Source organism: Saimiri boliviensis, chromosome 20 (genome assembly GCF_048565385.1).
Source record: "Saimiri boliviensis isolate mSaiBol1 chromosome 20, mSaiBol1.pri, whole genome shotgun sequence".
NCBI lineage: Eukaryota > Metazoa > Chordata > Mammalia > Primates > Cebidae > Saimiri > Saimiri boliviensis.
In genome coordinates, this window is record NC_133468.1 from 8,332,747 (window position 1) to 8,347,790 (window position 15,044).

At 50.4% G+C, this 15,044-nt stretch overlaps 1 protein-coding gene across 2 annotated transcripts in view; it reads right to left on the bottom strand.

Moving 5' to 3' along the window:
* The window catches only part of HRH2 (histamine receptor H2), a 51,269-nt gene that overhangs the window by 20,525 nt on the left and 15,700 nt on the right, over positions 1–15,044 (bottom strand). For both annotated transcript variants that reach the window (XR_745964.3, XM_010346640.3), the window contains exon 2: positions 4,472–6,057. Coding sequence is in view for 1 of the 2 variants with exons in the window: in XM_010346640.3 (XP_010344942.1) it covers positions 4,472–5,547 (1,076 nt within the window). In the remaining variant the exon portion in view is untranslated. The remainder of the gene's footprint in view (positions 1–4,471; positions 6,058–15,044) is intronic.

Here is a 15,044-nt window from a genome sequence, read left to right on the forward strand (position 1 = left end):
CCAGAGACTGCGATACCCTGGGTGCTAATGAATATTATCTACTACCTTGAGAGATTACCATGAACAAGTGAATGGGTGGGGAAAGGGCTTAAAGAGACCTGGGCAGGGGTCCAGAAACAGGGTTCTCTTCCCAGCCTCTCCTTAGCTTAACACCTCAGACAGGTCACTTGTCTCCTTGTGCCTTAGTTTCCCCATCTGGCATCTGTAGGGCTAGCACTGGGGTGATAGTCAAAAACAGAGCCAAGTTCAAATCCAGACAACATTTTATCCTAGAGTCTAGGCTTTGAGATCAGAGAGACTCGGGCTCAGATCCTAGCTCTGCCACTCATTAAGGCTGGCGGGCCCAGGCCAGCTCCTCTGTTTCTGGGAGTCCCCTGCTGGTGGGGGCCACACTGTGAGAACCCCTGCTCTAGAGTGACATTCCTATGAGAGAAGGATCTCAGCCTTGCTCACTGCTCTACCGCAAACAGTGTGGGCTGGGCCAGTACAGGCGGCAAGTCCTTGGTAAATGCTTCTCACTGAATGAGCTCTGGGTGGTTTATTCTGGCCAGGGCAGAGGGTGGTGGATGGGCCTGGGGAGGTGGCAGAAAAGGCAGCAGGATGGTGGGCAGGGACCAAATCAGGATGGGCCAGGGAGTTGGGACTTGTGGGAGGCTGAATAATGGCCCCGAAATGTGTCCACATCCTAATCCCCCAAGAACATTATCTTATGCGGCAAAAGGGATTTTGCAGATTTGACGATGTTACGGAATTTGAGATGGGGAGAGTAGTGTGGGTTACCCAGGCGGGCCTCAGTGCAATTGTGAGTGTCTTTCTAAGAAGGAGGTAGAGGGAGAGAGCTGCCTAAAGCAGAGGAGAAGGTGATGTGACCTTGGAAACAAGAGGCTGGAGTGATGCGAGAGGGGCCCTGAGCCAAGGCATGCAGGCTCCCTACAAGCGGGGAAAGGTAAGGAAAGGGAGGCTCTCTGGAAGCCTTCAGAAGGAGCCAGCCCTGCCAGTGCCTTGATCGCAGACACCTGGCCCCCTGAACTACAACAGAATAACGTGTGTTGTGTTCAGCCACTAGGCTGGTGGGGATTATAGCAGCCACAAGAAATGGACACAGGGCTCTCTATATGCAGGCGGCCACGGGAGGCAGATTCCCAAGAAGGGGCACTGCGCTGAGATTCATGATCAAGGGAGCTCGCTGTGAGTGACAGAGGAGTAGTGGCTGGGAGCAGGGGCAGCTGAGAGTGATGAGGGGTGATGAGGCGCAGACAGCAGGGATGAGGAAGGGCCGTTGGTGCATGCTGTGGGCTGGCTGCTGGTTGGCCACAGGGGAGGACCAGCCAGTTTGGACACTATCTTCTGGAGTCACCCCGAGGCTGATGGTGCCCTTACCCCACCCAGGGCAGGCCGGCTCAGTTCCCTTTGGAATTCTTGGCTCAGGCAGATACCCCAAGCTTGGCAGTGATAAGGGCTCTGGGTCAGTGAGGGTTTGTCCCCAGATGGAGAGCTGGAAGGACATGCTATCAGCCAGCAGGGAAACCAGAAGCCAAGCTTATCAAGGGTTACACGAGGCCCTGATCGCCCTGGCAGTCTCTGTGGGAATATCAACCTCTGGCTATTCTTGGCTACCTCCACCCTCCATGCCCTCAGCCATGGTGTGGGGTCCTCTGACTGGCTCCCCTACACTTCTCTGCCAAAGCCCTCTGCCCCTGCTCCTGGGGGCTGGAGGACAGACCACAGCCATGCTCTCCAGGAGCGTGAGCTCTGGCCCTGGCTTCTGGTTGCATGCATGACCCTGGCAGGCACCACCTCTCTGCTGGCCTTGGTTTCTTCAGGGACCCCACCCACCATGCCCGTGAGGATCAGAACGGGAGATGGACACTCAGACCCCACAGCATGCCAGGCACCCGGAGGACAGGCTGTGCCAGGTGCTGCTATTGCTGCTGTTGCTGAGCTCCCAGCTTTGGGTCGTGTCCCTTGAGGCAGTTTAGTTGACTTCTGTGAGCCTCAGTTTTCCCATCTATGAAGTGGAGATTAAGTAAGTCCCTGCTTCACAGGGTTGTGCTGAGGATGAAGTGAGTGTGAGTCCCAACGGTGCAGCCCTGCCCTGGATGAAAGGGTCTTTCTCGTTTGCATTTAAAAGCTCAGAGGTCTGCTCTCTGGGATGAGCTCCCATGTGTCAGCCCCACCTGGGCTTCAATCCTTGGCATGTGTGGCTCTGAATCTGACCAGTCAGCTTCTTAGACCATGAGCAATTGCAGGTGGCCGAGGGTGGCGCGGGGTGGGAGATGCTCTATCTCACTTTGTGCCCTTAGCACTTGGTGCAGGGTTGGGAACAGGATGCCCCCGAAGAACAATTAATACCTAGAAACAATGTCAGACATCTAAAATGGGCCAGTAATGGGTGCTCAATGAATGTCAGCTATTTTTGTTAAGTGCTTAATGAATAAATAAGTTTCCTTAAGGATTCAGCTGAAAAGGCGGCTTATTTCGCCAGGGCTCAAACAGATAACAGCAATACAAAGTGATACGCAAGACTAAACCAGAGTGGCAACCACGTTCTAGCCGAACCACATCCCTGTATGTTTTTGTTTGTTGTGCTTTGTGAACGAAGTCAGCTTTGCACTCCAGCTGCCTCCTGAATAAGAGATTGTGCAAGGATATGGGAGATGGTCGTTTTGTCCATCAGGACTGGAAGCGGAAGTTTCCAGGTGTGCACTTGGAAGGTGGATGTGAGGGGCAGGGTCCAGGGCCCGAGCCAATGGTTCAGTGCAGGAGCGACCAGGCTTGCTCCGGGTGGACAGTGGTGGGGGAGCAGAGGGCCCAGGACCCAAGTCTACAGGGGGACACTCCACCTCTGAGAATGGGGGTGGCAGCAGCAAGGACCAGAGGGCATATGCAGGGTCTCACTAGGCAGTTTTGCCCCCACAACTCCAGAACCTTGTTGGTGGGTCTGCAAGCTTTTCTTAAGTCTGATGCTTAGTACTCCAGAGTGGACTTATGTCCTGTTAGGAGATGGCCGAGCATGTTCACGTCCCTTTGCTCATGTGAGCATCAGGCAACTCCGGAGGGCAGGTGGGAAGCCCAGGATAGATCAACTCTCTGTGAGATGAGGAAACTGAGGCCTGAGAGGGGGAAGAACTTGCTCAAGACACAAGGTGAGTGATGGCAGAGCTGAGATCAGGGTTGTGCCATTGATTTTCTGTAACTTCATCATGCTAAACCCCAAAAATCTCATTTCTACATCCTCAGTATTTGTTGTGATTCCTGGCATGTGGTGGGAATTGGGTGAATGTTTGCAAATGAATGAATGGCCAAATGAACAAACAAATGAATCAACAGGTCAGTTCCACAGACCAGCATTCTGGGAGGCAAAGCCATGGTCTGTGGGAAGAGAAAGGAAAGCAACATTTATTGAGCAACTTCTATGTGCCAGGTATCCGCTGAGCATTCTTTAGTTTACTCCTCTCAGCAGCTAGAGCCCAGACCAGTAAGCTGTCTGTCTGCACAGCAAGCTTCCTCGCTGCCACTCAGGTCTTTGGTGCAATTTCCCTGAATGTCCTTCGCTGGCTTTGTCACCAGTGCGTTTATCCCAATCCCGTTCTGGTTCTGCGCATCTTTGCTGCCTGGTCCCCTCTGGGAGGGGAATCCTGCTGTCCTCTCCTGCATCTCCTGCACTCTGAACATCCAAGAGTCTGCAAGTTTTAAGATCTATGGCCTCCTCAGTTTTGCTTTCTTCTCTTTCCTGTCTCATGAATCAGTGCCACAACCCCCTCATCTATGATCTCACCCTCTGGTCCACATCTTAGGGGTACCCAGAGCCCTCTTTCCAAAGCATAGATCTGCTTAAGTTACCCTTACCCTTGCTTCTAACTCTTTCACCTTTCCTAAAATCTGCAGAATCATGCCCAAACCCAGTCGCCTCCAAGGCACCACCTTTCTGACTCCAGTGGCCTCTTTCCCCACCAACTTACACCCCACCCCCAATAAGAACTGATGCATAGTAGGTGCTCAATAAATGCTAAACCAAACTGGGTTTCTCATTTAACCCCACAACAGCCTCATCAAGTGGCAGCATTGGTGACATGGTTACTTGAGTGCTATCCTGGAGGGGTTGGTTGAACACTATGACTCCTAAGTGGCAGTCAGGCTTCAAACATAAGACTTATGATTGTAAGGACAAGGTAGCTAGAAAAAAGGGCTCACGTGTTCTGAAGTCAGGAGACCACTGTTCAGGGCCCAGCTCTGCGGCCCTTGCCAAGTGCTGTGAGAATTTTAATATGCTCCTTTTAAAATGGAGCTAATAAGTTCCACCTTTGGGGGCTGTTGAGAGGATTAAACAAGACAGTGTTTATAAAGTGCTCATGAAGAGTCCCTAGAACATAAACCAGCACCATCTACACAGCAGATTCCTTCGTCCTTCCCATCAGTAGCATCCTCTCCCAGTGTCCCCGTCCCATGCACCAGTGGCTAGGGCTATTACCTGTCTGTGGCTCCCTGGGGGGCCGTGACGTCTGTCCCACTCCACACCTGGAGCTTTAGGGGTTTCTCTTCCTGTGGCCTGGGTTCTCGACTTTGGGTCCTGGACAGCTGAGAGGCGTTGGACCTCAGAGAAGTTTTGTGAGAGTTACGGCTGGCAAGCCTGCAGCAGAAGAGCTGCTGGTACCCGGTGCGAAAGTCTCTGTTCAGCGCAGCATACAGGATGGGGTTCAGGGCTGAGTTGGCATAGCCTAGCCATAGAACAATGGCTTCTAACACCTCATTGATGGCATCATCCCCTTTCAGCCCACGGTACACAAATGCGGTGAAGTAGGGAAACCAGCAGATGATGAAGGCCCCCATGACGGCAGCCAGTGTCACTGTGGCTTTGTGCTCCCTGATGGTGGCTGCCTTCCAGGAGCTAATGTGATTGATCCTTTTGGCCTGATCCCGGGCTACCTTGAAGATGCGGTAGTAGGTGACGCACATGATCAATAGCGGTAGGTAGAAAGTGACCAGCCCATCCACCAGCCCGTACACTTCATTGACTTGGACTTTGCACTTAGGGGTGGTATGATTGCCCTTGCTGGTCTCGTTCCTGCTGTTCCACCCCAGGTGGATAGACAGGAAGGACAGGGTAATGGAGATGACCCAAATTAAGACCAGAGAGATGGTGACCCGAACCGGGGTGACCAGCACAGGGTACCGCAGCGGGTCCATGACGGCGCAGTACCGGTCGAGGCTGATCATGAAGAGGTTGAGAATGGAGGCTGTGCAGAGCATCACATCCAGGCTGGTGTAGATATTGCAGAAGACCTTGCCAAAGCTCCACTGGCAGGACAGCTGGTAGATGGCAGAGAAGGGCAGCACCAGGAGGCCGAGGAGCAAGTCCGTGACAGCCAAGGACACAATGAAGCAATTGGTCAGATTGCGGAGCCGGCGGTTCAAGCCCACAGCCAGACAGACGACCACATTGCCAGCAACAGTGATGAAAATGAGGATCCCAAGGATCACGCTGATGGTGATCTTGAATGCAATAGAGTCCAGGCAGAAGGAAGAGGCTGTGCCATTGGGCGCCATCCTGGGACCCTGTGGCTCTGTCCCCTGACCAGGGCTCCTGGCTGCTTCTTCTCTTCTCCCAGTGTGACAATTATGCCAACCACTGGACTCCAGGCTCCCAACAGAGCCACAGTGTGTCCAATTTTTTTTTTTTTTTTGGAGGGGGACCTTTGATGACTGACTCAGGGCTGTTTTCTAGAAATAAATTAAGCAATCTCTTCTAAGGTGTTGGGAATGAGTATGAATGAACAAGAGAGAAAAGCAAGGCCTTGAAGCCAGGTTCATGGATCAAACTCCAGTCCTCGGATGATCCCCTGAAGAGCTAGCTTCCTCCCAGGGCTGGGGCAAGTCTCCACTCTCCAGGTTTTGCATAGAATCCAAGGTACTGTCTGGCGGTGGCTTTGGTGTCATGCAGGATGGGTCATGTGGAGACATGGCTGTATCCCTCTCCATAGCTGGTGCCTGGTCCCATCTGCGTGATGGGGTCAAGGACTGGGGATCTCCTTCTCTGGAGTCAGTGGAGGACAGGAGCTGAAAAGGCAAAGGTTGGACGTTAAAACACCTTGAAACCAGACAGAAATCATGACCCGATTCAAGATGTGTCCTTCTAGATCTTGACCTCTTGGCAAGACCCCAGGAAGTATGGGGTCAGTCTGGATACTTCTCCTTGGGAGGGACTCAGGCAATCAGGACACATACTAGGGAGGGGGAAGGGAGGCAGGATGCAAGAAGCTGGACACCGAGACTTGTGAGAAAGAGTTGGAAAATCTGGAAGGGCCTGTACTGAGAAAAGAAGGATCTAGACACAGATCTCAGCTCCGTGAGAATAGGGACTGCCTCTGTTTGTTCACTGCTGGTTCCTGGTGCCTGGCCCTACAGATAGACATTAAGATCTGATGAATAAAGAATGAAATGAATGAATGAATAAACAAATGTAATGAATCTACTCCTCTGAAGTGTTGAGAACAGTATCTGGTGCTGTTTGGCAAAATGTCATCATACTGTAAGGCAGTGGCCAACAAATTTCTTCAGAAAAGGACCAGGTAATAAACATGTTCTGTCTTGCAGCCTGTGATGGCTCGGCTCTGCCTTTGCAGTGCGAATGCAGCTATGCAGATGACGGGCAAGCAGAAGAGCGTGGCTGCGCTCCAGCAAAACTTTAGTAACGAACACTGAAATTTAAATTTCATAGCATTTTCACGTGTCACAAAAAAAAAAACCTCTTTTTGATTTTTTCCCAAAATTTAAAAATGTAATAACCATTCTTAGCCATGGGCTGTTCAAAGCCAGGCAGAGGGCCAGATTTAGTCTGCAGTTCGTCACCTGTCATCCACGCCACCCCTGCTCTGAACACATCTCTAAATTTTACTGGTCTTACTTGGCAGAACATGTGATTCCACATCCAGGTCAGCAGGGACAGAACTCACTCAATCCTAATGGTTGCATAACAGTCTGTGGGGAGGCTCGCCTTGAATAGGTTTATCCTATCATCCGCATATCACCCTCTCACGGGCATTTGGGTGGTTTCTCCTTCCTCCCTTTATGCTATTGAAGTAGTGCAAACACTAATTCAATAAAGTAACAGCATGTGCAATGCCTCTTGGTTAAATAAGAGCCCGGATCACCAGATAATCTCCAAAGCTCCCTCCTGGTGGTGGCTATATATGGTTCCAACTGGCGAGAAACAAGCTGAGGCCCTGCTCCATGCCTGGGTCCTTCCCCACCAGCTCCTCCTGGTTTTTTAGAGAACTGGCAATCTCCTGAACTCTGAGAGTGTGCCGAAATTGAGTTGATGGCGGAACCCTCTCTCAGAGGAAAGCTAATCTCCATAAAACATAAATTAAGCCTCTCCCAGGCTCTTGCCTGGAGCGGTTTGCAACCTGAATCCGAGAAGCATCATTTAATCATAACGACTGTGTTCGTACAGGGATCAGGGCTCACGAACACCTTCTGCCACTCTCCCTGGCTCAGCCACCAGGCCTGGCAGCCGAACCTCCGGGTATTATTTTTAGCAGATCTTTTCATTACATAAATAGCCCAAACAGCATGGGTCTCACTGCTACACTTAATTACTTTGGAGGGGGTAGCAATAAGAGTATGTGTTTTTTTTTTTTTTTTTTTTTTTTTTTTTTTTGGAGACTTCCTATTTCCCAACAAAATGTTTTCTGACTTACTGCAACAGCGGCATATATGTATTTTGGCATTAGGCTGACATTTGAGTTGATGTTTGCATGAAGGGTCTTCCAATTTGAGTGAACCAGCCTCGCTTACAATTAGAAAACCCTTTCCTTGTCTCCCCTCCCACCCCTCCTTCCCTTCCTCAGTCCTTTTCAGCACAACTTCTTTGAAAACCCATGATGTGTCCGATGCTACTCCAGGTGCTGGGAGGACAGTGGCGACCAAAACAGCTGAGAGTCCTTTCATGATGGAGTTTTCAAAGAAGAACCACTTCTGCTGTATTCCTATTTAAAGCCCAGCTCCCGTAAGTTCCGGTTGCCCTTTTCGAGGGCAGGGGCTTTTGTACAGTGCTCCTCCCTCCCATCCTTTCCTGTCCCCTGTGTGCAGAAGGATTGCCCTAGACGGCCACGTCATCCCCTTATGGAGCAACCTTCCACGGCTCCTCTTTGCCTGTGAGGAAGAATCATGTCATCCTTGTCACTATCATTGTCACCATCATAGCTAACAAAAAATAATCTCTCAAACTGTCCTTTCAAACTTCCAAAGTGATGACAGGCTCACTCCAGTAAGCCAAGTATCCCTGAGGTGTACAGAAAGGGCCAACAACCGGGGCCAGCACATACCCAGTCCCTTGCCCCAGGAGGTGGCTGCTGCTGGCTGTTTGGTGCGTGGGGGCCTCCTGGGTTTCTCGTGCGTCTGCGTGCACACGGACACACGCCAGGCACTGTCCGTACACACCATACACGCTACTCAGCAACTGCCTCTCCTCCACTTTTTAAAAAGTTCCCAATATATAATGGATGGCCCTCTAGGTCACTGAGATCTAAACCATTCTTTAGGGAGCTCAGCCCATGGCAATGCAACTGCTGCCATGAGGATATGCTATGTACAGAAGGATGTCCGTCAGCAGGTGTGCCATGGCAAGAGCTGAAAACAACCTGAGCGCCCATCTGCGGGGGGAAGATGGGTCAATGAACTACGGCTAAACCTGTCCTGCAGGATTGTCCTAGGCAAAGCGATACCACACATAGTAAATAAAATATCACTGAATCCTCACAACCCCACGAGTGAGAAAAATCATGGTCTCCAATGGTCTTTAACAGTTGAGGAGACTGAGGCTCAAAGAGGCCGGGTGATGTCACGCCCCTGGAAAGTGGCAGAGCCTCGATTCAAATTCAGCTGAAACTCCTGCATTTAATGCCCATTCTTGGATCAGACTTCAACCTATCTTTCCAACAGGGTCTCATCAAACACTCCAGCATCTGTCTGTTAATTTCACAGACACTCAAGCAACTGAGCACGTCCCCAAATGCAGCACACCCTCTCTTTCCTGCCTCTGCCTTTGCATCCCCTGTGCCTGATGTTCCACTCTTCCCTGTGTTCACTTCAGCCACTGTCCTTTCAAGGCGCAGCTCAGGTACCTCTCCCTGAGTCCCCCTGTGCCTAAAGGCAGGAGTAACCTCTCTGCTCTTAGTACCGAATTAGACTGTACAGCAGCTGCTGCCTTGTAGTGTTGATCTGGCTCTGTGGCATTTAATTCTGAAAAGCGCCAGGCCCATTCTGATTCTGTGCCTTTGCACGTGCTGTTTTTACTGCGTGGAAGACCTTTCCTTACCTAGAGAGCTCTTACCCTTTTCTCAAGCCCTGGCCTCCTCCGTCACCTCCTCCAGGAAGTCTTCCAGAGGAAGCTTCTCCATCCTCTCTCACTGCCACCTCCCCTGTACTCGCCTCAGGCAGAGGCTTGTGCTTTCTGAGATGGACAGAAAGAGGTTGTTTTTTTGATCCCCTGGGTAGAGTTTTGAGTTTTGAAGGCCCCGGGAGCGCTCTCTTCTTAGTGGGGTCCTTGGTGATTCACCATGAGAATGTGTCTCCCTAGGAACTGAGTTGTGGTGAGACACAAAATACCACTCTTCTCTTCCGTCTTTCCACCTGGTGGTGAAGAAGACAAGGGCTTGGAGGGTGAAGCTTTCCACAGAAAGAGGTAGAACCTGGCAGGTCTTCCTGATGCCACGGCCTCCCTCTCACTGCTCCTCAACCCAGGAAACCCCAGAAGAAAGGCCTCTGGTGTGCATTCCATCTGCAAACCCGAGGGGAAAGGCCACTGAGCAAAGCAACCAACCTGGGGACTGGGATGTGCTTCCCCTACAAAGTTATCAAGTCCAATACTGTCTTTTCCCTTTTCATCAGGAAGTGAAACCCCTTTTACGGTGTTAAGTAGTTAAACCCCAGACACAGCCCTGCAGGACCCTGGCAATTGCCCCCCAGCGGCCAGCAATCTGGGGGAATCAATTAAGGCTCGATTGGGTTTCTCACTCAGCCTGAAAGATAAATCTGATTTTCCAGGGAATAATGTACAACAGGAAAAGAAAATGGCATCCATGCAGCGACCATTGTGCATGACACCCCTTCTGAGTGAGCCTCAGGACAACCCTGAGAAGTAGGTGGTTTGATCCTTACTCTACAGAAACGACAGTATGAGGCATGAAGGAGAGCTCCTGTGCTGAAAGCAAGGACTCGGACATTGGACAGATCTGGGTTCTAATTCCAGCGCTGTCACTGAAATAGCTTTGTGACTTTAGGCATGTGACTTCCAACTCTCTGAGCCTCGGTTTTCTCATTGGTAAAGTGGGGATGTTAATACCTCCTCCTTCACTTGCTGGATGTGAAATGAAGACAGCAAAGGGATGGAAAACCCTTAGTGCCTGGCATGTGGCAGGTTCTTACCAATAACATTTTTGTCATTGGCTAAAGCTGCGTGGCCAGCAGATAGCATTCATGTGCATGCCACGCACCAAGCAGCTTCCAGGTGAAGACGCTGTGCTGGAGTCCGGGCTAGAGCAGTCATCACACGGGTGGGAGGAGACAAAATCCGTGACCTACTGTGGAGCTGCTTATTTATGGCAGCCCTGCAAAGAGTTACATAAAGGGAAATAGCACCACCCGAATGTATCATGGTGTGGCTACGGAAGGCTTCCCCAAGGAAGTGATATTTGAGTTGAGCTCTGTGCAGATGGGAACAAGGTAACGGAGTGAACAAGGGACAAGCAGATTCCAGAGAGAACAGCTGCTATGAAAGTTTGGAGGAGAAAGATGGTGGGTGATAACCCAAGAGCCCTGAGACACCTCCGGCAGGTGGAAGGGAAGTTCGAGCAGACGGTGATGTGATTGGAAGGTGGGAAAAGGGGCGCATGGTCCCTGATCTCCTGCTGTACATCAGGATTCGGGGGTGTGGCAGCTGGGGGTGGGTCTGAGCAAGTGGCTGCCTGGCACTGCCCTGTTCCTCATTCTTATGAGTCATCCATTCTCAGAACTTTTTCCCTGTAATTGACCAATTCAAATGTTCCAGGTGCCTATTGAGGGTATCAGAAAGTGGGCCCAGCATCAGCGCCAACCTCTCCAGCAAGTTCTCAGGAGGAAAATCCAGCTGGGGATGGAGTGCTTGGGAGTTTGGACTTAGTTCTGAAGATAATAAGGAGCCATCAAAGGTTTAATCATCAGCCCTGAGATCACCCAGGGAGCTGGCAGCAGATACGGGACCCCATTTCTCTTGATTCCAGTCAGTTAACAACCCATGAGAATGATACTCCTACCAGTTAGCATACATAGAATGCTTACTTCATGACAGTCCTGGCGACGTCTCGTCTGATCTTTACCACAACATTGTGAGGCAAGAGGTGTTTCTTTTCCGCATCTTACAAATGCAGTTGCTGAGGCTCAGCAAAACTTTAAAAATGGTTCAAAGTTTCACAATCAGCCCAAAATGGGCCCAAGAAGCAGGGAGTTATTTTGGTGTTGCAAGGAAGACGAGCCTTTCCAAGCTCAGAGTGGCTGCCCCCATACAAGCTGCGGACCCACGTGGCTTCAGCCCAGACAGTCAGAGCTGAAATGACCCCTGGCCTTCCCAGGGAGCCCTTTCTGCCCCCTTACATGGCAGGACAGCTTTATTTAAGAAATGCTGATCAAGATATCGAAAAGATACCTGAGCTCATGTGTTCACAGCACTATTTACAGTAGCTAAACTATGGAATCAACCTGCATGTCCATCAGTGAAGGACTGGATAAAGAAAAAGTATCAGGGTGCAGTGATTCACACCTGTAGTCCCAGCATTTTGGGAGGCTGAGGTGCGAGGATTGGCCAGGGGTTTCAGACCAGCCTGGCAACGTAGTGAGGCCCTGTGTCTACAAAAAGTTTAAAAATTAGCTGGGCATGGTGGTGCACGCCTGTAGTACAGGCTACTCAGGAGGCTGAGGCTGGAAGATAGCTTGAGCACAAGGGTTCAAGCCTGCAGTGAACTGAGATCATGCTACTGTACTCCAGCTTGGGGAAGGGAGAACCTGTCTCAATAAAAAAGAAGGAAGGAAGGAAGGAAGGAGGGAGGGAGGGAGGGAGGGAGGGAAGGAAGGAAGGAAAGAGGGAGGGAGGGAGGGAGGGAGGGAGGGAGGGAAGGAAGGAAAGAAGGAAGGGAAAGGAGGGAAGGAAGTAAACAGAAACAGTGGTACACACACACACAGACACACACACACACAGACACACACACACACACACAGACACACACACACACACACACAGACACACACACACACACACGCAATGGAATACCATTCAGCCACAAAAAGGAATGCAATCTTATCTTTTGCAATATTTGACTCTCTGTGTCTGCCTTGTTTTACTTAAAATAATACCCTCCAGTGCAATTGGAATCAAATAGTGTGTGTTCTCACTTAGAAGTGGATGCTAAAAAAATGTGTACACCTGGACTTAGAGGGCAGAGTGCTAGACAATGGAGACTCTGAAGGGTGAGGAGGTGGATAAGAAATTACTTAGTAAGTACAATATACATTATTTGGGTGATCGATGTGATAGGCCTTGACGTGACCACTATGCAATCTATGTATGTCACATCATTTTATGTGCACTCCATAAATTTATACAAATAAGACAAAAATCTGGGGGGAAAAAAGTGCTGATGGCCCATTATGTGCTGGGAGTTCGGGCTCCTTCTTGCCTTTCCCCAGGAGCCCGAGGCAAGCCCTGAGGCAGGGCCTGGGGATACATGTGAACAGGGTGCCGTGGTCCCAATCCTCTAGAAGTTCAGACAGAGCAAGAGATGGCTAATCAGAGCCGTGGGTGGAGGCCTCACAGGTGTGGGAAATGGGACACTGGAGCTTCGGCTCTGAGGGTGGTGGTGGGCAACAACTCTGTGTGTGTGTGTGCGTGTGTGCACGTGTGTGCACACATGCATGGGTGTATGCGTGCCAGGGTGTATGCATGCACACACACATGCATTTGCAAAAGGAAGCATTTTCTTGTGTCTGGAAAACCCAAGAAGTGTTTAAAACACTTAGACTACTGACCCAGCAGCAACTGCTGGGAATCTGTCCTGTGATTCCCCAGAGTACTGCCTGTGTTGGCTAAGTCTGGAAACTATAAACGTGCACACGACAGAATGTGGTGAAGCCATCCAAAAGACTTAGATTGTCTGGGCTGATGGGGGAGGGCCTCTGAAAGCGTGCCGATGCTGAGCGTGATATGCACAAGGGGAACACACGTGTGCATACCCACGCATCTACACATGTTAACGTCGGTCAAGGTCCGGCGCAGGAGGGTGGCGGTGAAAGGGTAGGGATGGCTGCCTCCCGGGAGGAATTGGGTGCTGGGACAGGAAGGGAGAAAGACGTCTTTTCACCATGTGTCTCTTGAGACCTCTTCAATCTTTGTACCTTCTGTATGTATCACCTACTCAAAACCTAATAGACAGATATTTTGACAGGTAGGGAATGGAAGGAGAAGGACACGCTGAGCAGAGGGAAGAACACACAAAGGACGGAAGCCGGAGGACCAGCTTCTCTTAGGAGTGGGACAGGGCTATATGGTTGAGATGGTCTCCAGGCTAGGGCTGGGCAAGGGTTGATGCTTGGTCCACTCAGTCCAGGAGTCCCTTTACAAAAATTCCTCTACCTCCAAGCTCATAGCCCTCAGGGCCCATCCTCTCCTCTCAATCATTGTACAGGTTTTACAATCCAACTGTCCTGGTCTTTGAGCATGCCCAGGCCTTCCAATTCCCCTCCTGTTGTTAGAAAAGAAATGGCAACATCTGCTATGTCCTGTGTGATCTGGCCTCCGCCAACCTCTCCAGCTAGTTCTCAGGAGGAAAATGTAGCTGGGGATGGAGTGCTTGAGAGCTTGGACTTAGTCTGAAGGTAATAAGGAGTCATCAAAGGTTCCATCATCAGCCCTAAGTTCACTCGGGAAACCGGTAGTAGATAATGGACCTCATCTCTCTTTTCTTTTTTTGAGACGGAGTCTCTCTGTGTCACCAGGCTGGAGTGCAGTGGCGCAATCTTGGCTCACAGCAACCTCTGCCTCCCGGGCTCAAGTGATTCTCCTGCTTCAGCCTCCCGAGTAGGTGGGACTACAGGCACACGCCACCATGCCCAGCTAAGTTATGTATATTTTAGTAGAGATGGGGTTTCACCATGTTGGCCAGACTGATCTCGACCTACTGACCTCATGATCCACCTGCCTCAGTCTCCCAAAGTGCTGGGATTACAGGCATGAGCCATTTCGCCCGGCCGGGACCCCATATCTGTTGATGTCAGTCAGTTAACAGCCCATGAGAATGATACTACAACAAATGAACATATGTAGAATGCTTACTTCATGACAGGCCTGGAATTATCTCATCTAATCTTTACCACAACATTGTGAGGCAAGAGATTTTTCTTTTCCACATTTTATAAACACAGACTCTGAGGCTCAGCAAAATTTATAACGTTGTCCAAAGTTTCAAAATCATTAAGTGGCAAAGTTAGAATTTGAACCCAGGTCCGTCAGCCTCCAGAGTCCCTGTTCTCGGCCTCCACGTATTTGGTTTTGCAGGTACAGAAAGGGCTTTGGGTTTTATAAAGAGATGGCATGATTGCAGTTTGTATCAACAGCACAAGACACTTCTTCCCTGGTGATAACATTGAAATGTCTTTCATCTTTGTGGTGCAAGTGTCTAACTTCTTCCTCGCAAGACATTTGGTCAAAGTCCACAGGCAGGAAAAGACTTCTGGCTGAGGCTGTTCACTGGAGAGAAGCCCCAAGCCTCCCAGGAGCTTTGGTCCTGCCCCTTTATTTCTTCTGAGTTGGGAGGGGTGCAAAGGCAGGGCTTTTCTCGCTTCTGTCCTCAAGCACGTCTTATTCCAAGCTCTGCAGTCCTCTAGCGGGATCCCTCTGCATGGGCTGAAAAGCGAATGTTGTGTGGAATTTGGAATTTGGGGCGGATTCTCTAATGGGCATTGTTGGCACAGACTGGGAAGAGCCTCACTACCCCTGAGACGTGTGTCCTCCAGCT